We start from the raw sequence: 24440 nt of genomic DNA on the forward strand, positions 1-24440 counted from the left end.
TGGTGCTGTAATTATTCCTTTGCCTTTGCTTACTCGTAGCATGATGCAGCCTCTCTGGCCAGGAACCTTGTGTTTCATAATATTTTTTCAGTGCAAGAATGGCAAATGGAAGTCCAGAAAGCACTTACCCGAGGCAGAGGCCAAACTGAGTCAGAAAACACAAATCTGACTCCCCATCCTCCCCGAGTCCAGGTCACAGGCCTGGCCCTCACAGTCGGGTGGGCCTGAGCAGCTGAAGACCTCAGTAGAATCCCCCTCCCCTCCACCCCAGCCCCCACTGGTGCCCCAGGCTCTCCTGCTCGTCAGAGTCCCTGATGCGGCCAGGGAGGAAGCCGTCCAGCCACCAAAGGAGAAGAGAAGTCACACAGCGAGCGGGCAGTCACTCTTCCCCAGGTGTGTTTGCACATCTGAAGGGGCCAGGTCCTGTGGTGGAAATCCGGATGGAGTACGGGGAAGAGTATTCAGGGGTGTACTGGGGGCAGGTGGGAGGCGGTCCTCACTTGACTCACAAGTGTAGCTGCTGTACCTTCTAACTAAAGTGGGGGCCAGGCATGGTGGCTCACACCTGTAATCCCAGCACTTTGGGAGGCTGAGGTGGGTGGATCAGGATCACCTGAGGTCAGGCGTTCGAAACCAGCCTGGCCAACATGGTGAAACCCTATCTCTACTAAAAATACAAAAAATTAGCTGGGTGTAGTGGCTGATGCCTGTAATTCCAGCTACTTGGGAGGCTGAGGCAGAAGAATCGCTTGAACCCCTGGAGGTGGAGGTTGCAGTGAGCTGACTTCGCGCCTGGGCAACAGAGCAACACTCTGTCTCAAAAAAATAAAATAGATAAATAAATAAATAAAGGTGTCCCTGTGTGGGCTACTCATGTGTGGAGCCCCATGGCTGGTGCTTTAGGGGCACGGCGAAGCTGCGTGGGCAGGGAGGGGTATGGGAGAATCAGCCCAGCTCACTGACTTCATCGAGATTCCTTGCTGTGCCACCTGCCACTCCTCCACCCCAAGGGCCAGGGTTCTCACCCACCGCTGCCCAGGGCTGACCGTCTTTGTGCCCTCAGGGATGGGGGAGTGTTGTCCTACCTCCTGGGGGCTGGACTGGGGTGACTCTGAGCGGAAAGGCTCTCCTGACTTCCCTGGTGGATGTGGGGACAGGTAGAGGAGCTGGCTTCAGACCTTCCCTCACCCTGTTTTCTGCAGACCCCTCGTAAGTGGTGTCACTGGCTGGCGGCACCCCCAGTTACTGGCTGCAAATGGGTGGGTTGAGGGACTTGGATCTTCTACTGGCCTCAACTGTCATGGAGTACACCACTGTCCTGGGAGCCTGGCTGGGACCTGCAGTCTGCACCTCAGTTTTCTGGGCCATTTCCCCAGCCCCTCCGTGGTCAAATGATCAGAGAGATCCCACGCCTTCTGTACGCCCAGAAGCAAGGGACTGAATGTCATTGCATGTTTCCCACATACCGTCTGGCCAGTCTAGGAATCCATGATCACCGATCCTGCCCCGCAATAGGATGGGGAGACGCTCCCTGCCCAGGGTCACATAGCAAGGCTCTGCTCAAACATCTGGGTGTCCCCTTGGGGCTCAAGGTGGGAGATGGGGTCTAAGGTGGGTTTCTGTCCTCCTCTCCCAACCCCCACCCCCCAGCCCCCACTTCTGGGGGCCCTGCAGGGTGACCGAGGACTTTGTTCCCGGGAACAGTACAGATATGAGGGCGGTGGGCCTCCCATGGCTGCTGGTCTCAGCCAGGCCAGGGCAGTCCCCATGCCTGCTGCAGGGGGCCCGGGAAGGCCATCCAGCCCTGTGGGGTCCCAGCTCTCATCTCAGTCACCAACATTGTTTGCAGCCCTTACCCACCTTCCTGCAACCTTTTGGGGCTTAAAAAAATGGTTTTATTTCTTAAAGACAAAAGCTTTTTGGTTTTAATACACAAACTAAATGAGGTCCTTGGTAGGCTCTTCCACCTTCCGGCCCAACCCCTCCAAGGGTTGTGGGCTGCAGTCTCTGGCAGCCGAGGACAGAAGAGCTGGGCCCGGCTGCGGGGGCCTCAACAGCCTCGCGGGCTCGGGAGTCCAGGCTGGAGAGACGGGCCAGGAGAGCCCATCCAGGAGAAGGTCACTTCCTGGGTGTCTGCCCCCTTTTCTGTTGCTGTCCACCCAGGGAGGTGGCTGGGTCCTGGTGGGACTGGACGTCAGTTCACCGTAGGCACCTGGCTGTGGTGCAGGCTGAACTCCTTGGCCTTGAGACGGAGGCTGGCGATGCTGTTGGCCATGTTGACCCCCGGGGTTGCGGGGCCTGAGCTCCCAGGGCTGTAGGGTGGCACTGTGCTGGGGGTGACATGAGACACAGGACACATGGGTGAGGGTGGCTTCTGGGTGTCAGTGCTCGACCCCAGCCTCTGGTTCTGCCACCCCCCTCCTTAGCTTGCTCTCCTGGGCAGCCTTCACCCAGGATTGGGCGTGGTTTGGAGCTGCAGGGTTTGGGTAGGAGTCAGAAGTCCGCCCAGCTTGGTGCTGGGACACAGGAGCCTCCCTGTGAACCATGAGCTTCCTGAGGGTGGAGCCTGGGTGGGTCCTGTTGCCACCCTCCATGAGTACCCTGGGCCTGGCTCACAGCAGGAGGGAGGCAGAAGGAACAGGCACCTGAATTTAAGGATGCCCCTTGGGGCCAAGCGTGGTGGCTCACGCCTGTAATCCCAACACTTTGGGAGGCCGAGCTGGATGGATCACCTGAGATCAGGAGTTCGAGACCAGCCTGGCCAACATGTTGAAACCCGGTCTCTACTAAAAATACAAACAATTAGCTGGGCGTGGTGATGGGCACTTGTAATCCCAGCTACCCGGGAGGCTGAGGCAGGAGAATTGCTTGAGCCCAGGAGGCGGAGGTTGCAGTGAGCCGAGATTGCACCACTGCACTCCAGCCTGGGTGACAGAGTGAGACTCTGTCTCAAAAATAAATAAATAAATAAATAAATAAATAAATAAGGATGCCCGTTGGTTTTCCTGCCCCACGTAAGGATGAACAGGGAGGGAAGTCAGGAGGGCGGTGAAGGCTAAGATCCCTCAAGCCGACCCACGAAATCCCTGTCCCCCTGCAGGACTATGGCTCCAGCAGAGCCACCCTCACAGCTCAAGGAGCAGATGGTGCCTCTGGAGCTGTGGGGAATGGTGGCCCGACCCTTGAGCACCTCCTGCCCACCTTGTCAGAGTCTTTCCAGCTTTGAGCCAGACAAAACTGCCCCAGAACTTGGCTCTGGGCCCCAGCCATGCCCACAGGCCAGGGAGATCATTTCCTCAGCCCTCCCAGCCTCAGTTTCTCTCCTGGAGGGTAGACACAGGGCGCTGGGGCCCCCGTGCCAGCCTAGGAATCTTCCTGCAGGTGTTCTGTTCCCCCAGGGTGATGCCTGTACTTTGCTCCCCCTCCAGAAAGGCTTGTTTTCTCCCAGCTCCAGGCACACATGCTTGCACACTCCTTGGCACACGCAGGCACGTGCATGCACACTCACAGTCATGTGTGGACACATGCACATTGACACACACACGCAAACTCTTACAACATGCGCATGCACGTGCACGTGCCCGTGAACACCCACTCATGGGCACACTTGCCACACATCACTTGGTGTGTACCCCAGATCCCAGGGGCCGTGGACAACATTCAAGCTCTCTCCAGACCCTCAAGAGTCCAGGCTGAAAAAGCTTCTCTGGAACTCCCCCAGCTGCCCGCTCCCGGCCTAAAGGTGTTCCCGCTCTCACCTGTAGGGGGACGAGGCTGTCCAGGAGAGATAATCCGGACTCAGGGCGGTGGGCCGGGGAGCCACGGGCTGCTCGATGGCGGCCTCCTGGCTGTAGGACTTGAGCAGCGAGGCGGAGCGGCTGGCCAGCATGGCCCTTTCGTTCCTGCGGAACTTGGCGCGGCGGTTCTGAAACCAGACCTGTGGGTGGGAGGGTGAGCAGGGTGCAGCATGGGCAGAGGGGACCCAAGTCCTTTTGGACCTGGGTGTGTGCCTGCTCTGTCACCAGCCCTGGGCTGGTGGCGTCACCTCTCTGAATCTCAGTTTTTTCATCTGTAGAATGGGGATGACAAATGACGCCTGCTGCTGGGTATGTGTTGGAGAATGAGAACACCAATAAAAGAAGGAACGAATGGAGGGGCATTCGGCCACTGGGAGCGAGGTGCTTGCTGAGCCCTCGGTGGGAGAGGTGTTTGCTGAGCACTTGGGGAGAGAGGTGCTTGCTGAGCACTTGGCTCAGTGCTGGCACAGAGTAAGAACTTGAAACTGGAAAAGGACTTCTTTATCAGAACCCTTTGTGCTCTAAGCACTTTACGAAAACTTATTTTTATTTATTTGTTTATTTATTTATTGAAACAGGGTCTCACTCTGTCACCCAGGCTGGAGTGCAGTGGCGCAATCTCGGCTTCCTGCAACCTCTACCTCCCGAGTTCAAGCGATTCTCCTGCCTCAGTCACCCAAGTAGTTGGGATCACAGGTGCACGCCAGCGCGCCCGGATAATTTTTGTACTTTTAGTAGAGATGGGGTTTCATCATGTTGGCCAGGCTGGTCTCAAACTCCTAGCCTCAAGTGATCCACCCGCCTCAGCCTCCCAAAGTGCTGGGATTACAGGCATGAGCCACTGTGCCTGGCTGCTTTATGAAAATTTTAACTCTAATTCTTGAAGGACCCCTATAGCAAAGGCCTACGTGATCCTTATTTTCCAGGGAGGCAGGAGCCTGCAGCACAGAGAGCCTAAGTTACTTGCTCAAGGTCACACAGCCAATAAGTGACAGGGCTGGGATTTGAACCCCCGTCCTCCTGGCCTCAGATGCTCCTGCTCTTAAACACCCCTCCTGGGCAGTTGTGTAATCCCGGGAGAACAGTGGCTGTGCGCTCCCAGGCGCACGCTCCTACGGCAGGCCCTTCCCGGGACTGAGTGCTCACCTGGACGCGCGCCTCGCTGAGGTTGACGCGCCGGGCAAGCTCCTCCCGCACAAAGGCGTCGGGGTAGTGCGTGCGCTCGAACACGCGCTCCAGCGCCTGTAGTTGGCTGCTGTTGAACGTGGTACGGTTCCGCCGCTGCTTCTTCTTCCGCTTGGCGGCGCTACCGCGCCCCGGGCTAGGACACTCACCTAAGGAGGTCGAGGGGGCGGGGGGATGGTCAGCAGGGCGGCCAGTGGCTACGTTACGGTTCAGCCCCCAACTCCGCAGTTTGCTCTGAGTGCTTTAGTGCTTCCCTCTGCAGACGGATGGTCCAGCCCCGCAGCCAGGAATGCATCCCTTTAATTCACTCCCTCATTCCTTCCGGCATCCACCCATCCATTCACTCTTCAACACATACTTACTGAGCACTTACTATGTGGCAGGCCCAGTGCCAGACTCCGGGGAGATAATGGTGAACAAAAGCAGCCACACCCCTGCCCTGTGGAAACCCCAGTCTGAGCCAACTGAGATGGAACCACGGCAAGAGCCCTGGGGACAGGTGTCCCCTCCACCAGGGACAAGTGACCTGCTCAAGGAGGGCCCAGGAGACACCTGACTGTCCTCAGCACCCAGCCCAGGCTGTGGGGCATGGCACATTCTGCATGGACACCTGTTGCTGACGTGTAATAATAATAATTAATATGTCATAAAGAGCAGTGGGAGTCAAGGCTCAGGACCCACAGATTCTAGGAAGCTCCCAGGAGCCCTAAAGATAGATGTCCTGATCCTCATCACTCCTAAGGAGGAAGAGTCAGAGAGGCTACGGTCTCGGGCCCAAGCTCAAGGGCCCAGTGGAGTCATTGTTGGGGGAGGGATCTGAACCCACCAATCGGGTACCAGAGTCCTCATCCTCTCCTATTTAGCCAATCAGGCAGCTGTTGAGAGCAGCCTTCCTTTCCAGAGGGCCTACTAAGCCAGAGGCTGTGCTGGGGCTGGGGAGAGACGAACCAGACGGATTCATCAGCAGGGGAGGCAGACCCCGGATAAGCTGGTGGGGCCGTGAGGTGGGTCAGGGGCAGGTGTGGGCCAGGGCACGGGAGGATGCTCAGCTCTGGTGGGGATGAGGAGCTGGCCGCGAGGCCCCTCAGGAAAGGTGCAGCTTGCAGAGGGTTTGAAGGATCCCCAGGAGTTCTCCCATCAGCCAGAGAGTGAGGGAGGGTGTCCAGCCAAGGCCCAGCAGGGGTGGTGGAAGATCCCAGCAGCAGACCTGACGGAGGGTGGCGCTGGCCTGTGGTACAGAACTAGCAGTTCTGGTAAGGAGGGTCCAGCAGAACCCTGGGGAGGTCCTGGGGTGGCAGCCTCTGGGCCCAGCCTGTAACTTGGGGGATGGGGTGGGGCATCCAGCTACTATTTCCGCATTTAAACTTTATCCAGGGGCCAAACCCCTGACCCTTCATCCTCTAGGGTCCAGCCCACTGTCCACTCCTCCAGGGCGCCCTCCCCGATCCTGAGTCCACATGGAACCCCCTTCCCTCCAGCACTTAGAATCAACCAATGCTGCCGGTTCAGCACCTCCCTGTGCATCTGATTTTCTCATTAAAAATGTCTATTTTAACAACCAAGTAACCACACTGCTTGTCACAGTAACAGATTCAAACAACACCAATGGGTATAAAGTAAAACAAAATACTTTCCCCTCCCCTATCCCACTCCCCACATTTTCTTTATTTTTTATTTTTTTATTTTTTTGAGGTGGAGTCTTGTTCTGTCCTCCAGACCGGAGTACAGTGGCACGATCTTGGCTCACTGCAACCTCTGCCTCCCGGGTTCAGGTGATTCTCATGCCTCAGCCTCTCGAGTAGCTGGTATTACAGGTGCCCACCACCATATCTGGCTAATTTGTGTATTTTTAGTGGAAACAGAGTTTCACTATGTTGGCCAGGCTGGTCTCGAACTCTTGGCCTCAAGCGATCTGCCCGCCTTGGCCTCCCAAAGTGCTGGGATTACAGGCGTGAGCCACCATGCCCGACCCCACTACCCACATTTTCTAAGATTACAAATACAAGTTTAAAAAATGGCCAGGCGTGGTGGCTTACACCTGTAATCCCATCACTTTGGGACGCTGAGGCAGGTGGATCACTTGAAGCCAGGATTTTGAGACCAGCCTGGGCGACACAGTGAAACCCTATCTCTACTGGAAAAAAAAAAAAAAAAGACATTAGCCAGGCATGGTCGCAAGCGTCTGAAATCCCAGCTACTGCAGAGGCTGAGGCACAAGAATCACTTAAACGCGGGAGGCAGAGGTTGCAGTGAGCCGAGATTACGCCACTGCACTCCAGCCTGGGTGACAGAGCAATAGTCTGTCTCAAAAATAAATAAATCAATAAAAGTTTAAAATAAAATAAAAAATTGACAAGCACACACTGGGGCTTCAACTTGCCTCTTTTTATTTAATAATATTCTGGATACTCTTCCATCTCAGTGAAACAAACCTAACCATCTTTATTATGATTGTTTTTCCAAAACATATTTTCCCTCTTGTTCCCTCTCCCCTACCTTCGGGAACCATTTTAAGAGTGAGTTTTTCCTTTATCCCTCCAGCATTGCTTTTTGCAAATATAATAAAATATGTGTAATATTTTCTCCCTTTCTTCTATCAAAAGAAAGCATAGCGGCCGGGCATGGTGGCTCATGCCTGTAATCCCAGCACTTCAGGAGGCCGAGGCAGGTGGATCACCTGAGGTCAGGAGTTCAAGACCAGCTCGGGCAACACGGTGAAACCCCATCTCTACTAAAAATACAAAAATTAGCCAAGTGTGGTGGCATATGTTTGTAATCCCAGCTACTTGGGAGGCTGAGGCAGAAGACTCACTTGAACCTGGGGGTTGTAGGTTGCTGTGAACCAATATCATACCACTGCACTCCAGCCTGGGCGACAGAGTGGGACTCTGTCAAGAAAAGGAAAGAAAGAAAGAGAGAGAGAGAAAGGAAGGAAGGAGAGAGAGAGAAAGAGAGAGAGAGAGAGGGAGAGAAAGAAAATAGCATGTACTGTTCACTTTTTGCCTCACCTAAAGATATTTCCCAGGAGCCCTCCATGTTCCTTTTCACAGCTGCATAGCAGTCTGCTGTGCAATTCTGCTGTTTATTCAACCAGAGTCCTATTGATGAGCATTTGGAGGGTTTCCAATCTCTTGGAACTAGAAGAATGCCACAATGCATAACCTCATGCAAATATGGTTTTCTATTTTTGCCAGTGCATACTTAGGACAGATTCCTAGAAGTGGAATTTCTGGGCCAATGAGTGAATGCTAGATGTGGCCAAACTCCCCTGTATGACTGGTCTTATTTTGCGTTCCCATGGCCAGGTTTGGGGCGACGTGTTTTGCCTGCAGTTTGGCCAAGAGAAGAGCTTTGGATTTTAGTCCATACCTTGTCTTTTTGTTTCCCCAGTTACATGTTCCCATGTTACACCCGATGTTCTTTGCACAGTACTTGGGCATTTGTTCAGTGAACTGTTACTGAGCTTCTGGAACATGCCAAGCCCAGCGATGGGTACTGCTTAATATCTGCTTTTAATCAGTTCCCAGGTTAGGGGGGTTTACTGACTCTTGAGCAATCAACTGATTTGATGTAAGGTTAAATTGTTCCATGAGACTGTAAATGACTGTGTGTGTGTGTGTGTGTGTGTGTAGGGTTGTCAGGCAGGAATCAAGGAGGTGTCTGGGAGAAAGATGACCCTGAAGCAGCGTTTGGAACACTGCTTCTCAACCAAGGGCTATTTTGGCCCCATGAAACATTTATGATCGTTAGGACTGGGGAAGGGGTGCTACTAGGATCTAATGGTAAAGAGGCCAGGAACGCTGCTAAATATTTTATTTTTTGAGACAGGGTCTCCCTCCGTTGCCCAAACTGGAGTGCGGTGGTGCAATAGTAACACATTGCAACCTCGACTTCCTGGGCTCAAGCAATTCCCCCATCTCAGCCTCTCAAGTAGCTGGGACTACAGGTGCCTACCACCATGCCAAGCTAATTTTTCTTTTAATGTAGAGATGAGGTCCTACTATGTTGCCAAGGCTGGTCTTAAACTCCTGACCTCAATCCTCCTGCCTCAGCCTCCCAAAGTACTGGGATTACAGGTGTGAGCCACCATGCTTGGCCTTGCTAAATACCTTTTATATGTGTGTGTGTATGTGTGTGTATATGTGTGTGTGTATATATATATATATATATATATATATTTATTTTTTTTTTTTTTTTTGAGACGGAGTCTCGCTCTGTTGCCCAGGCTGGAGTGCAGTGGCCAGATCTCGGCTCACTGCAAGCTCCGCCTCCCAGGTTTACGCCATTCTCCTGCCTCAGCCTCCCGAGTAGCTGGGACTACAGGCGCCCGCCACCGGGCCTGGCTAATTTTTTGTATTTTCTTTTTTTAGTAGAGACGGGGTTTCACCGTGTTAGCTAGGATGATCTCGATCTCCTGACCTCGTGATCCACCTGTCTCGGCCTCCCAAAGTGCTGGGATTACAGGCTTGAGCCACCGCGCCCGGCCTAAATACCTTTCAATACAGGTTCCCATGTCAATGAATTATCTTGTCCAAAATGTCAATAGTACTGAGGTTGAGAAACCCTGGTTTAGAGGGATGACTAGGAGGTTATGTTCGGAAGTTTCCCCCTTTGGGAAATACTTGCAAACACACGGGACCAGGTGGGGGCTGGGGGGGCCAGTGGTGAGGGAGCACGCAGTGGCCCTGTGCGAGCTGTTCTCATTGCCGGGACCGCTTCACTCTTCACTCCTCAAGCAAAGGTGAGGATGGATGAGAATGTCTGCTGCCTGTGAATGTCTTTCCACCCCCACCGCCTCGATGAGGAAGAAACTTTAAACCGAAACAAGAGCTCTTGCGCTGAAAACTGGGTGGTGATCAATAGCCTGAAAGCAGGGATGGAAGTTTCTGGAAAGCCCGTCATTGCAGGGGTGATTTCCACCCCCTTTCAGGCAATTCCTCTTGGGCACACACCCAACACAGGAGGCATTTCAGCCAAAAAAGGAGACATTTTCGGGAAGTTTCTGAGCAGTTCAAACCTGGGGGTGTTTAAATGAAAACCATTTTGCAGCCTTCGCCTCGCCGAGCGAGCGCCTGAAGAAACAGCTCCACTTTCATGCCAGTTAAGCTGTGTGGCGACATGGAGCCCAAACCCTCACGCAAAGGCATTTACCCCCACCCCAGCCAGCCCCAGACCGCCCCCAACACTGGCTGGCGTCCCCACTGCTTCCCAAGTCAGCTCTGCCCAGGGTCGTGCCAAGGCAGCTGTGATGTGATGCGTTCAGCCAGAGCCAGTTGGGCCAGGAGTGGTGCCAAGTGCTCCACGTGTGGCCACCCACCGTCCCCTGCATCCACCCTAGGAGGCACTGTGCCATTTTATTTTATTACTTTTTTTTACTTTATTTTTGAGACAGAGTCTCGCTCTGTCCCCCAGGCTAGAGTGCAGTGGCGCAATCTTGGCTCACTGCAACCTCTGCCTCCTGGGTTGAAGTGATTCTCCTACCCAGCCTCCCGAGCAGCTGGGATTATAGGCTGGAGTGCAGTAGCACGATCTCGGCTCACTGCAACCTCCGGCTCCCGGGTTCAAGCGATTCTCCTACCTCAGCCTCCCGAGTAGCTGGGAGTACAGGCGTCCGCCACATGCCTGGCTACTTTTTTTGTATTTTTAGTAGAGATGAGGTTTCACCATGTTGGCCAGGCTGGTCTCGAACTCCTGACCTCAGGTGATCCACCGGCCTTGGCCTCCCAAAGCGCTAGGATTATAGGCGTAAGCCAACAACTGCATCATTTTACACACAGGGAAACTGAAGCTGGGAGAGTGTCTTGCCCAAAGTCATACATCTGGAATTGAAATCAATGTCTATTGGCCATGCACAGTGGTGGGGACCTGTAATTCCAGCTACTTAGGAGGCCGAGGCAGGAGAATCACTTGAACCCAGGAGGCAGAGGTTGCAGTGAGCTGAGATCATGCCCCTGCACTCCAGTCTGGGCAACAAGAGTGAAATTCCGTCTAAAAAAGAAGAAATCAATGTCCGCTGGGAGGCTTGGCGAAGCCAAGGCTGTGAACCCCTCTTCACAGGGTTTCCTCCCTCTTCTACCTCGCTCCCAGGCTCCGCGGCGTAGGGGGCCTGTCACACGCTTGGTCCCAGCTCTCTGAACCCATGGGTGGGTGGGGTCAGGAGATGCCATGGTGGGAGGCCTCCAGCCTCACGTCACCCCTTCGATCTAAAGGAAGCCCTTACCCCTGGGAGGGTGTGGGACAGCAGCTTGCTGAAGGACACACCAAGCTGCTGTGAGGAGCTGAGTGTAGCTCAGTGCCAAGGACATAGTAATTGCTCAATAAATGTTCACTCCCCTTAACATGATTGCTTTTGTGCAGCCAGCTTTGTATGAGAAGACAAGGACATTTCTCCCAGCCTACAGCAGAAAGATGGGGCTGCACCCTGCCGTGGGCTGAGGCTGGGAAGGAACGCTGACGGGGAGAAGGACCCAGGCAGCTCCTCCTCGGGGACCAGAACTCGAACCCACAGCTCTGGACTTAGCCGGGGGCTCTGGCGCTAGCCTCCGCCTCTGAGCAGATGTGCCGGATATGTCGCCCTAAGTTCCTGAACCACCTCCTGAGAAATGCATTGTGGTGGGCGTATGTGTTCCTCTGGGGACTCCAGGCTTGGGCTTAAAGCATTTAGGAAATAAATAAAAAAAATACTCTGTAAGCCTCAGGCCATTGGCGCCGGGTCCCTGCCTTTTCACAGGGCCCCTCTCCTCCGGCCAGCAAGCCCTGGGTCTGCACTCTTCAAGGAGGGCTGTGCCCAGAGTTTCTTTTTGTTCAGGAAAAGTTCTGCTCTTCCCTGAGATTGAAACAAAGCATGAAACCGCCTCCCTTTGACCAGGCTGTTTAGCTGCTTTTGTGGAGGCCTGGATCCGGGAGAAGAGAAACGAGCCCAGATGGGGGAGGCCTGCCTCGCGCGCGCTCCTCCTTAAAACCAAAGCGACATCGTCCCCGATTACATTACGATGAAAAAATGACTGGTGCACAGTTTTCTGCCATTAAATTATTTCACACGTACCATTTATTTGGCTGACTGGGGGCTAAAGACATTTAAAAACTCTGCTCTCAGCCAAATGACCAACTGTTCCCACCGCCCTCCCCTGTGCCCATGGTTTTTCTTATTCCGTGTAATTTAAGGGTCTAAATAGTCTGGAGGGAATTAACTGCAAATTCTTCCTAAGACAAATAAACTCAGCCTCTTCGTTCCTGCCTTTCTCAAGCTGTTGAGAGACACACTCTGTTTGTTTTTGCTTCAAATAGTCAGTTTGCGCCTGACCCCAGGGCTGAGGTGAGCTCCAACCCAAATAAATAACTTTTATTAATTAGCATTTATTCTGACCAAATAAGCAGCCCTCCCCACCACCCCCAACGTGATCTCTGCCAACAGGATCGCAAAAACAAACAACGGGTCCCTGGGACCTCGATGTGGATTTAACAAATTAACACTGGGCCTTCTCAGAGGAGCCTCAGAACTGGAGAAATATTTTACAGCTTGGAAACGTCTTAGGCAGGAAGTGGAGGTGGGGTAGGGTGGAGAGGCCGGGAGGCTTCAGTTTCCCCCTGGGATTTCTTGGTAGAGATTTGGGTTCCTTTGAAGGGCCCCTGGGAGAAGCGCTCAGGCAGGAACTCTGAAACCACATCCTTAGCCACCGCCTGGCAGCATCAGCAAGGACACAAGTGGCCCTGAGGGAGGCTTGAGGGACGATTCTTACCTCTCCCAGTAAGGAATGGAAGGCAGTACCGCCTAGTGGTTAAGGAGGTGGCCGGTCTGGGTCTGGCTCTCAGGCAGGTTCCCTTCACTAGCAGAGCGCCGGGGGTGAACCTTTAACCGCTCCCAGCCTCAAGAATCTCACCTGAGGCCGGGCACGGTGGCTCACGCCTGTAATTCCAGCGTTTTGGGAGGCCGAGGCAGGTGGAATGCCTGAGGTCAGGAGTTTGAAACCAGCCTGGCCAACATGGTGAAACCCCGTCTCTACTAAAAGTACAAAAAATTTAGCTGGGTGTGGTGGTGTGTGCCTGTAATCCCAGCTACTTGGAAGGCTGGGGCATGAGAATTCCTTAAACCCGGGAGGCGGAGGTTGCAGTGAGCCGAGATCTCGTCACTGCACTCCAGCCTGGGCAACGAAGCAAGACTGTCTCCGAAAAAAAAAAAAAAAAAAAAAAAGAGACAGAATCTCACCTGAAAAATGGGACTAACAGGAGCTACCTCATTTAACCCTCATAACAATCCTACACAGCTGGCCCCTAGTTGAATTTTACGTAGGAGGCACAGAGAGTTCAATGATGTGCTGATGCCACATGGCCAGGAAAGGCCAGAGCTGGGATTGAAACTCAGAGACCAGCACATAGTCCAGCGTCTTAGCCACTTCCCTACACTGCTGTCTGAGTCACCTCGGCATGGACAGCCAGCCCCAAGAATCCCCCTGCCCAAGATCCTCGCGGTGCTGGGATTCTTGGGGGGGGTCTCCCTGGTGGCTTAGGGGTATATGGAACAACCAAAAGGAGGGAGGCTGAAGGCAACAGAAACATTCCTGGGGCTGCAGCACGCAGCTTCAGGCATGCAGACAGCAGGGCAGCGAGGATTAGAGACGCGTGCAGGCCTAGCCCCAAGCCCTGTGAGGGTGGGCCACAGTCAGGCCGGACACAGAGAGGGCTCAACAACATTTGAAGACAGAAAAGAAGGAAGGGAAGAAGGGAAGATAGAGAAGAAACATGGTCCCTGGGGCCTTATGGAGAAGGATGCTGGGGCTTCTAGACTATTCCAATCCCAGGAGTACAGCCCTGCCCCAGCCAGCACCCCGACCAAGGGGCCCAAGAGCTGACTTTCGTTTTTGTTTTGTTTCGTTTTGTTTTTTGAGATGGAGTGTCGCTCTGTTGCCAGGCTGGAGGGCAGTGGCGCAATCTCTGCTCACTGCAACCTCCCAGGTTCAAGCGATTCTCCTGCCTCAGCTCTCGAGTAGTTGCGACTACAGGTGTCCACCACCACACCCAGCTAATTGTTTGTATTTTTAGTAGAGACGGGGTTTCACCATGTTGGCCAGGATGATCTCGATCTCTTGACCTTGTGGTCCACCCACCTCGGCCTCCCAAAGTGCTGGGATTACAAGTGTGAGCCACTGCACCCGGCCAAGCTGGCTTTCAATCAGGCCAAGCTGGCCTCAGCTCCAGAAATTCAGGGACCAGGGGTAAGGCACAAAGGAGGGTCTGAGGTCCTCTGGTGCGAGTTACGAGGCACAGGTCCATCTTCACCTCACTGGACCATTGCTGGATGGGGCCATCTAGGCCACTCCAGTAGGCAGAGCCAGGGCAGGTGGCCTCAGGGCTGCACAGCCGCTGTTCCAGGTCCCTGCCTCTTTGGGGTCACTGCTCGCATCACACACACCATGCCCTCTCACCATGGACCCCTGCCTGAGCTGGCAACGTCTCCTCCCTTTGTTGCTCACTTTCAGGTCTCAGCAGAGATGCTTCCTCCTCCCAGAAGCCATCCTGGACCCACAGCTCCCAGAAAGCCCTGTGCCTCTCCCATTGTAACTCTGTCACACTGTAGGGTAAGTGCGGGGTCATCGGTCCAGTAGGGGCTGGGACTTACTGTTTTCTGTCTCCTTGGAATGCATCACAGGGGCTGGCACAGGGAACCACTCATCAATCTGCGTTGAGTGGTGAGTGTTGAGTGAAGGAGGAGGCATGGGAAGGGCCGGCTGAGCCTGCAGAGCCCGCCCTCCTGTGCAGGGGTCTAGGTTCCTCCCTTGGAGCCATGGAGGCCTGACGAGGACACGTCCTCCGAGTGAGGAAGGGGCTGGGGGAGGCCAGCCACCACCAGCCACTGCCCTGCCACACTTTTAAGAATGTTTCACCTCATTAATTTTGAACAAAAACCCGTGACGCTGACACATTTTTATAGCTACCAGCCTGGAGAAGGAAAAAAAACATCCCGGGAAGGAAGGTGATGATGGAAGCCACAGTGGGGCCCGAGGACAGGTCCCCAGGGGGCCCCATCCTATGGCTTCCCCAGGTCTCTCCACAGCACACAAGAGTAAGAGGCATGGGCCGCCCCACCTGGGACTGCCGTGCTCTGACCTGCTCCCAGTCCTGGCGGCCGGTAGCCAGGGTGGCTGCCAAGAATGGTGGCTAGTGTGGCCTCCGCAGGCTCAGAATGACCCTGGAGTTTGGAGGAGTCTAGAGGAGGTTCCCTCATGTCCCCCACAAACCTCAGCAGAGCCTTGCTTGGAGACAGTTGCGGGGTATCTGGGTCTCTCTGGGATCGGGAGCCTCACCCCTAAATCCATGACAGGCACACATTTCCATGGGGCCACCAGACCCGCAAGAAACCCTAGTGGAGGGGCCAGTGACCCAGCAGGAGCTGCCCCTGGCAGGGAGCACAAGCATCTTCCCACTTCTGGGCCTTGGTATCTGCTGTTCCGTCTAGCTAAGGCACCCTTCCCCCGTCCCCACCGCACCGGCTAAAGCTGACCCGGCCCTAGATTTCAGCCTCCATGCCCTGCCCTGAGAGGCCTTCCCGGCTCCCAGACAAGCGCAGGTCTCCTTGTTATGGACTTCTAGGCCTTCTCCCTCTCCTGCACATCTGTAATTAACTAAAACAGAGAAATGACATGTTTCGGTTATCTGCTTCATGCCTGTCTATCCCACATTCGACTCCAAGATCGAGACGGGTAGGGACTGGGTTTTCCTTGTCAGTGCTGTATCCCCAGGACCAGGCAAGAAGTTTGGTTTCAAAAATATTTCTGAATGAATGACTATGTAAATGAAGGAGCGGCTTCACTCCAGAAAAGAATCTGAAGTCTCAACTTCCAAAGCCAGATCCCTTTATCTTCAAAAGGGCCAGACGATGGCTGTTAGATGTGACACCAAAAACACAAGCAACTAAAGAAAAAAAAGATAAATGGAACTTCATGAAAATTAAACAGTTTTGTAACTTTTATAACCATTAAGAAACTGAAAAGACAACCCACAGAATAGAAAGGTTATTTACACATTACATATTTGGTAAGGGACTTATGTTTAGAAAATATAAAGAACCCTTACAGCTCAATAAAAAGACAAATAACCCCATTTTATTTATTTATTTATTTATTTATTTATTTATTTATTTATTTGGAGACGGAGTCTGGCTGTGTCACCCAGGCTGGAGTGCAGTGGCGCGATCTCGGCTCACTGCAAGCTCCGCCTCCCGGGTTTACGCCATTCTCCTGCCTCAGCCTCCCGAGTAGCTGGGACTACAGGCGCCTGCCACCTCGCCCGGCTAGTTTTTTGTATTTTTTAGTAGAGACGGGGTTTCACCGTGTTAGCCAGGATGGTCTCGATCTCCTGACCTCGTGATCCGCCCGTCTCGGCCTCCCAAAGTGCTGGGATTACAGGCTTGAGCCACCGCGCCCGGCCAATAACCCCATTTTAAAATAAGTGAAGGATTTGAATAGACATTTCTCTAAAGAAAATACACAAATGGGCCAGGCGCGGTGGCTCAAGCCTGTAATCCCGGCACTTTGGGAGGCCGAGACGGGCGGATCACAAGGTCAGGAGATCGAGACCATCCTGGTTAACACGGTGAAACCCCGTCTCTACTAAAAAAAACACAAAAAACTAGCCAGGCGAGGTGGCGGGCGCCTGTAGTCCCAGCTACTCGGGAGGCTGAGGCAGGAGAATGGCATGAACCCGGGAGGCGGAGTTTGCAGTGAGCTGAGATCTGGCCACTGCACTCCAGCCTGGGCGACAGAGCGAGACTCCGTCTCAAAAAAAAAAAAAAAAAAAAGAAAATACACAAATGACCAATAGGCACAAAGATGCTCAAGATTATCAGCCAGCAGGGAAGTGCAATTCAAAACTATGATGAGATAGACTTCACACCCACTAGGATGGTTAGAATCAAAAGACAGACAACAACCGCACATGGTGGCTCAGGCCTGTAAGCCCAGCACTTTGGGAGGCCGAGGCAGGTGGATTGCTTGAGGTCAGGAGTTCGAGACCAGCCTGACCAACATGGTGAAACTCTGTCTCTACTAAAAATACAAAAACTAACCAGGCATTGGCAGGCTCCTGAAATCCCAGTTACTTCGGAGGCTGAGGCAGGAGAATGGCTTGAACCTGGGAGGTGGAGGTTGCACTGAGCTGAGATCACGCCACTGCACTCCAGCCTGGGCAACAGAGCAAGACTCCAGTAGGCAGAGCCAGGGCAGGTGGCCTGATAACACCAAGTGTTGGCCAGGAAGTGGAGAAACTGGAACCCTCATACACTGCTGGTGGGAATGCAAGGTACAGCTGCTGTGGAAAACAGTTTGGGAGTTGCTCACAAGGTGAAACACAGACTTACCATCTGACTCAGCAATTCTACTCTTAGGTACAGACGCAGGAGAAATGAAACATTTGTCCACACAAAAACCTGTACACAATGACATGTCCATAGCGGCCTTTTTTTTTTTTTTTTTTTTTGAGACGGAGTCTCGCTCTGTCACCCAGGCTGGAGTGCACTGGCCGGATCTCAGCTCACTGCAAGCTCCGCCTCCCGGGTTTACGCCATTCTCCTGCCTCAGCCTCCCAAGTAGCTGGGACTACAGGCACCTGCCACCTCGCCCGGCTAGTTTTTTTTGTATTTTTTAGTAGAGACGGGGTTTCACCGTATTAGCCAGGATAGTCTCGATCTCCTGACCTCGTGATCCGCCCGTCTCGGCCTCCCAAAGTGCTGGGATTACAGGCTTGAGCCACCGTGCCCGGCGCATGATTTCTTTTATTTATTTATTTGAGACAGAATCTCACTCACTATGTCGCCCAGGCTGGAGTGCAGTGGTGCCATCTCAGCTCACTGCAACCTCTGCCTCCTGGGTTCAAGCCATTCTTCTGCCTCAGCCTCCCAATTAGCTGAGATTACAGGTGCCCGCCACCATGCCTGGTTAATTTTTGTATTTTTAGTAGAGATGGGATTTCACCATGCTGGCCAGGCTAATCTCGAACTCTTGTCCTCAAGTAATCCGCCCGCCTGCGCCTCCCAAAGTGCTGGGATTATAGGCTTGAGCCACTGCGCCAAGCCCTAGTGCATGATTTCTTCTATATGAAATGTCCAGAATAGGCAAATCCATAGAGATGGGAAGCAGACTGGCAGTTGCTGGAGCTGGGGGGACGGCAGCGAGGATGCTGGAGAGCAACAGCTAAAGAGTGCAGGGCTTCTTGTGGGGGTGTGAAATGTTTTAATATCGATTGTGATGATGGTTGTACAACTGAATATACTACAAAATCACTGGACTGCACATTTTATCTTTTTAATTAAATTTTACTTTCTGAGACGGTCTTGCTCTGCATCAGGTTGGAGTGCAGTGTTGCAATCATAGCTCACTGCAGCCTTGAACTCCTAAGCTCAAGTGATCCTACCACCTCAGCCTCCCCAGTAGCTGGAACTACAGGCATGCGCCACCATGCTCAGTTAATTTTTCTTTTTTTTTTTAGATGGAGTTTTAGATGTGGACAAGTTTCATTTCTCCTGCGTCTGTACCTAAGAGTAGAATTGCTGAGTCAGATGGTAAGTCTGTGTTTCACCTTGTGAGCAACTCCCAAACTGTTTTCCACAGCAGCTGTACCTTGCATTCCCACCAGCAGTGTATGAGGGTTCCAGTTTCTCCACTTCCTGGCCAACACTTGGTGTTATCAGGCCACCTGCCCTGGCTCTGCCTACTGGAGTCTTGCTCTGTTGCCCAGGCTGGAGTGCAGTGGCGCGATCTCAGCTCACTGCAACCTCCGCCTCCCAGGTTCAAGCGATTCTCCTGCCTCAGCCTCCCAAGTAGCTGGGATTACAGGCACATGCCACCACACCCGGCTAATTTTTGTATTTTTAGTAGAGACGGGGTTTTACCATGTTGGCCAGGCTGGTCTTGAACTCCTGACCTCAAATGAGCTGCCCGCCTTGGCCTCCCAAAGTGCTGGGATTACAGATGTGAGCCACCGCATCCGGCCCTGGACTGTGCACTTTAAATGGGTGATTGTACAGTATGTGAAATACACGAAATACAATCATTCCTAAGAACACAGAAAAAGGAGGGGGGGTTGAGAGAGCATTGAGATTGGAGAGAATGGCAAACAGGATATCTCCTGAGTCTCTGGGGGTGCCACAGGTAGTGGAGTGACAGGGGGTGAGGAGTGAGGTGGGCTGGGGTGTCAGGGAGGCCCCAGGAGGCCAGGGGCCTCTGGGCGAGGGTCTTTGGGGAACCCTCAGTGACACAGCCAGCAGGAGTGGCTCTTGAACTCCTGACCTCAGGTGATCCACCTGCCTCAGCCTCCCAAAGTGCTGGGATTACAGGCATGAGCCACCGCGCCCAGCCAGGAGTAGCTCTCGCACAGAATGTCCCCATGTGGCTCTGTCACAGCAGCAGGCTCACGGTAGGGGGGAGCCAGAGTTGGGGGCAGGTGTGGCCAAAAGTTCTTCTGAGCCCAGGAGCCTTGAGAAAAGGGGTCTTCAGGGCCAGGCACAGTGGCTTGCGCTTGTAATCTCAGCACTTTGGGAAGCCGAAGCGGGCAGATCACCTGAGGTCAGGAGTTCAAGACCAGCCTGGCCAACATGGTGACACCCTGTCTCTACTAAAAATACAAAAAATAGCTGGGTGTGGTGGCACCTGCCTGTAATCCCATACTTGGGAAGCTGAGGCAGGAAAATTGCTTGAACCCGGGAGACGGAGGTTGCTGTGGGCCGGGATCGAGCCAGTGTACTCCATTTGCCCCCTGTTCACAGGCAATGAAAGGGTCAGCGGGGCTAAGGCCAGATGCAGCCAAGCGGCTCTGAGGCCCTGGCTCCCCAGCGTTGCCCTAACAGGAGCCTCCCCTCATATCCCTCAGTCCCTGAGTTTTGGTGCCTGACTACCTCCCTCTGCACTAGGAGCCAGGGGTCCTAAGTCCAGCTCAGTCTCTTCTCTACTCCTGAGACCCCCAACCAAGCTCCAGAGAGTGGGGGCACCTGCTGGAACGGGGTGCAGGGTGGGTGGGAGGTATGGAGTCACCCAGAAGGAAGGGGGAGCAGCCCTCTGCTCGCGATTTGGTCTAAGAGAGGGGTTCGTGTCTGTTCTGTCTGGTTTTAATCTAAGGTTGATGGCCAAATGCCAGGTTTATTGTAAAGCCTACATTTTAATAAGGGGCTGGTATTGGGAGGAAAGCTGCCCTCGTTAACTGTTTCCAGACCACGATGAAGTTTTCTGCTCAGGGCCCAAGGTGGGTTTTTCTCTCTCATTTAAGAGCTCCTGGGCCTCCCAAAGCCTGGAGCCAGCTGGGAACCTGGGGTGAGGGCTGAGGCCCGGACACAAAGACCTTCCGATTTCATGTGGCTTGGGTTTGCAACAAACCTGCAAACAGCTCTGCGGTCTCAAACTTGTCATTCTTGTCCTCTCAAGGACTCAGGGTCTGAAGGGATCTTAGAGATCATCTGTCAAGGCCCCTCATTTTGCTGATAGGAAAACTGAGGCCTGGAGGAGCAGTGACTCGGCCATGCACTCACAGCAAGGCAGTAGGTCCCCAAGATCTGACCGCTGAGATGTGATGCCTGCACATGCCCTTCCTTCCTGCTCCCATCTCTGTTCCCAGGTTTCCTGGGAGGATGCAGGAGAGAATATTCCCCACCCAGCAATTGGGTTACAGGGACTACCAGCAGCCCGCCCAGACAGCAAACTCCTGCCTCCCCTGAGCATCTGAGAATGAGAAAAATTGCCCCGTGTGTCCTCAGACAAGACGCGTCTCCTCTTGCGTTCTTGGTTTCACCATCTGTATTAGGACAAAACGGTATCTCTCCCTCCCTCTCAGGTGGCGCGGCGAGGATGGCACGGCCCAGGGCTCTCCCAAGGACATGCTCAACGTGGTGCTCCAGAAATGACAGCTAACCCCACTGTTATTTGTCCCAAATGAAGGCTAGGCTGGGCCTGGTGGTTCTTCCCCATTTTAATCATGAACCCCCCTCGAGAACTCGGAGGAACTCTACAAACCCTTCCCTAGAAAAACACAGGCGTGCATTCAAGTTTGCATGCAATGTTGTGGGGTGAGGTGGTTCACACACTCTGAATCCTGTCCACAGACCCCACCCTAAAGCGCCAGCCCCATAGAAGAGTTCTCTCTGCCCTGGAAGAACCCGCCCTTCTGCCCCATCTTGGGGTCCCCTGGCCAGCCCTTCATGGCGAGCAGCCCAGACAAGGGCAGTGCCTGAGAGGCTGACGGGACCTGCCGTGACCCTGGCTCTGGGCAGTGCTGCACTCCCAGAGAGGCTCAACTTTAAACATCGCCGGAGGTTTCTATGACCCATTTGTGAGTTCCGGGCAGTGCTGGAAAATGTGAGTCTGAGCCTCGCTCGGCGAAGCTCCAAGGGCGTCCCGAGTGTTTCTGCCGCGCCCCTCACCGCAGCGTGGGACTGTGGTGAGGCGAGAAGGGCTTCTTCTTGCACACCCTTAATTTTTTTTCTTTTTTGGTTTCCATTTACCCCACTTTATTATGCGCCTGGCACCGGGTTATGGAGCCCTGCCTCCTACAACGCGGAGGGCACTGTTATTAAGCCCTATTCACAGTCGGGGCAATGAGATTCAGAGAGGTCAAGTACCGAATCCAGGTCACACTGCCAGTGATCGGGGCGATTGATGTCCAGACTGTCTGTCCCCAAAGTGGCTGGTATCTGGATGAAAGCTGCCCTTGGAAAAGTTAACCATTTCCAGACCAGGTGAAGTTGCTGTGAAGGGTCCCGTGTGGGAGATGAGCTCTTCCCCATTTAAGAGCTCCTGGGCCGCTCAAAGTCTGCAGCCAGGACCTGCAGGGAAGCCAGGGCGAGTGCTGGTGGCCAGGCACAGAGACTGTTCTGACTTCTGTGGCTTCATTGGCCACCCCTCTCTACATGAACAAGTCGGAATGCTCGGCCCACACCCACCCACCTGGCTCCCCTGCTGTCTCAGCCTCCACCGGGTACCCACCAGCTGCTGTGCCCCGCCCAGGACAGCCTCACCAGTGGGGTGCACGCTCAGAGTCTGGGCACAGGGCCATCTTCGACATCTCCAACATGTTTCCAATCACATCGCTGCACAACAGCCAACCCTGGCTCTAGAAAATTCTCCATTACAGTGGGTCCTAGTCCATCTCCCTGTGGTCCCCACGATATGCTGTGCTTACACTCTGAGGGGCAGCATACAGGACTCTCTTCCTGAAGATCACCTTGCTAACCTCTGAGGGCAGCTGTTCCGGCGCCTTTAGCCACAGCTCTGGGAGCTGACCTGCCCCCCCTTGCCACACTTTGCCACGTGGAGATGTTGGCGCCAGATCTTCCGCATTTCTTAAAGGGGAGTCCACTGACAATTTGCCTGGGAATTCCCCGGGAAATTTGTTAAAGACAGACATTCCCATCCCAAGGGTCCAGCTGGGAATCTGCAGTAGACACTCCCTTACCCGCAAGTTTAGGAACCACAAGCTTCAGAGCAGACATCTGGGAATGACATGGCTCAGAATGAAAGACACCAATCCACACTCTAGCTCTGTACCATCCAACATGGAAGCAACGAGCTGCATGTGGCCATCTCAATGAAATTCTCATGGATTAAAATGAAATAAAAATACAAATTCCATTCCTCAGTTGAACAGGCCACATTTCAAGGGCTTAATATCCACACATGGTCAGTGGCCGCCACATTGGACAGCACAGACAGGAAACATTTTCATCATTACAGGGAGTTCTAGAAAGTTTTGAGACGGAGTTTCACTCTGTCGCCCAGGCTGGAGTGCAGTGGTGCGATCTTGGCTCACGGCAGCCTCTGCCTCCCAGGTTCAAGCGATTCTCCTGCCTCAGCCTCCTGAGTAGCTGGGATTACAGGCGCCCGTCACCAGGCCTGACTAATTTTTTTGTATTTTTAGTACGGATGGGGTTTCACCATGTTGGCCTGGCTGGTCTCAAACTCCTGACCTCAAGTGATCCACCCACCTTGGCCTCCCAAAGTGCTGGGATTACAGGCGTGAGCCACCTCGCCCGGCCTAAGGACATTTGAAAGGAAAAAAATCTCCTATAAATCCCACGACACCAGCATATCTGTTTAATTCTTTGCATACTTTTTGTTGCATGTCCACATGTACCTAGCTATCACATGAACCCATTTACAGTGTGCATGAATATTATTTTCTGTTTTGGATGGGGCATGGATTAAGAGCCTAGGATTGTGATCAGACACACCCAGGCATGCTGCATATGGTTGCACAGGTTGTGCACTGCACAACTTCAGGAGTGCCATTCCCACAGACTCCAGTGTGACTGGTGTCCTCTGCAGTTATGCAGTGGACAACCTGCCCAACCATATCCCACTTTCCTGGAAATAGCTGCATTCCAGTTCTGGCTTTCCATGCCAGTTCTGTAAGCTCTGTGAGGCTCAGGGTCCCCACTATAAGTGGGAACAGCGATACTAAAGTGCTTCGACAACACCTGGCACCCAGTCAGTGGTCAAGTAACATCAGCTATCGCGTTGGTGACTGCCATGACCTCACCATTTTATGGAGCAGTCAATGTGACGGTGCAGGTAGAGTGCTTCTCGCTGTGAGCGACACACAGTGAACGATGGTCCCTCCAGCCCCATCCTAAACCCTCTGCTCTATTTCCGATCTTCTTCCTCACGTCAGCGTGAGTGGCTGCATCACTTCCCCTCGTGGGGATGCCAAAACGGCCTCACCAGCCCTTCCCCTCTTGTGGGATAGTTAGGTCTCTTGCGATTTTCCGCTATTGTAAACACTGTGAAAAAGGTCTCATTTCTTTGTCCTTCCGCTGGATTTCAAGACCCCAAATGCTTCACAGACGTTCTTCTAACAGTGCTCTCCTCTCCACAAGGAACCTTCTTGCCACCAAGTTGGGTCAGAACAGGCCAGTCCACAAAAAAACACAAGGTGGCACAGCGGCTAAGCACTGTGGCTCACGCCTGTAATCCCAGCACTTTGGGAGGCTGACGCAGGTGGATCGTTTCAGGACAGGAGTTTGGGACCAGCCTGGACAACATGGCAAAATCCCCATTTTTTAACAAAAAATACAAAATTAGCCGGGCATGGTGGCACGCACCTGTAGTCCCAGCTACTCAGGAGGCTGAAGTGGGAGGATCACTTGAGCCTGGGAGGTGGAAGTCACAGTGAGCCACGATTGTGCCACTGCACTCCAGCCCAGGTGACAGGTTGAGACCCTGTCTCAAAACAACAATACTGGCCGGGTGTAGTGGCTCTGAGATTATGGGAACATAATCTCAATTATCTGTAATCCCAGCACTTTGGGAGGCTGAGGTCGGCAGTTCACTTGAGGGCAGGAGTTCGAGACCAGCCTGGCCAACATGGTAAAACCCCGTCACTACTAAAAATACAAAAATTAGCCAGGCTTGGTGGTGTGTGCCTGTAATCCCAGCTACTAGGGAGGCCGAGGCTGGAGAATCGCTTGAACCTGGGAGGTGGGGA

General features: G+C 53.4%; 1 protein-coding gene across 1 annotated transcript in view; it reads right to left on the reverse strand.

Annotated features, from left to right (window-relative positions):
• Window positions 1-1872: 1872 nt before the first annotated feature.
• The window catches only part of PRRX2 (paired related homeobox 2), a 58452-nt gene continuing 35884 nt past the window's right edge, over window positions 1873-24440 (reverse strand). Inside the window, exons 2-4 of the mRNA XM_025359801.1 lie at window positions 4944-5131; window positions 3759-3937; window positions 1873-2330 (exon numbers count right to left, since the gene is read on the reverse strand). Of these exons, the coding sequence (XP_025215586.1) occupies window positions 2195-2330; window positions 3759-3937; window positions 4944-5131 (503 nt within the window). The 3' untranslated portion in view covers window positions 1873-2194. The remainder of the gene's footprint in view (window positions 2331-3758; window positions 3938-4943; window positions 5132-24440) is intronic.

This window comes from Theropithecus gelada, chromosome 15 (genome assembly GCF_003255815.1).
Source record: "Theropithecus gelada isolate Dixy chromosome 15, Tgel_1.0, whole genome shotgun sequence".
NCBI lineage: Eukaryota > Metazoa > Chordata > Mammalia > Primates > Cercopithecidae > Theropithecus > Theropithecus gelada.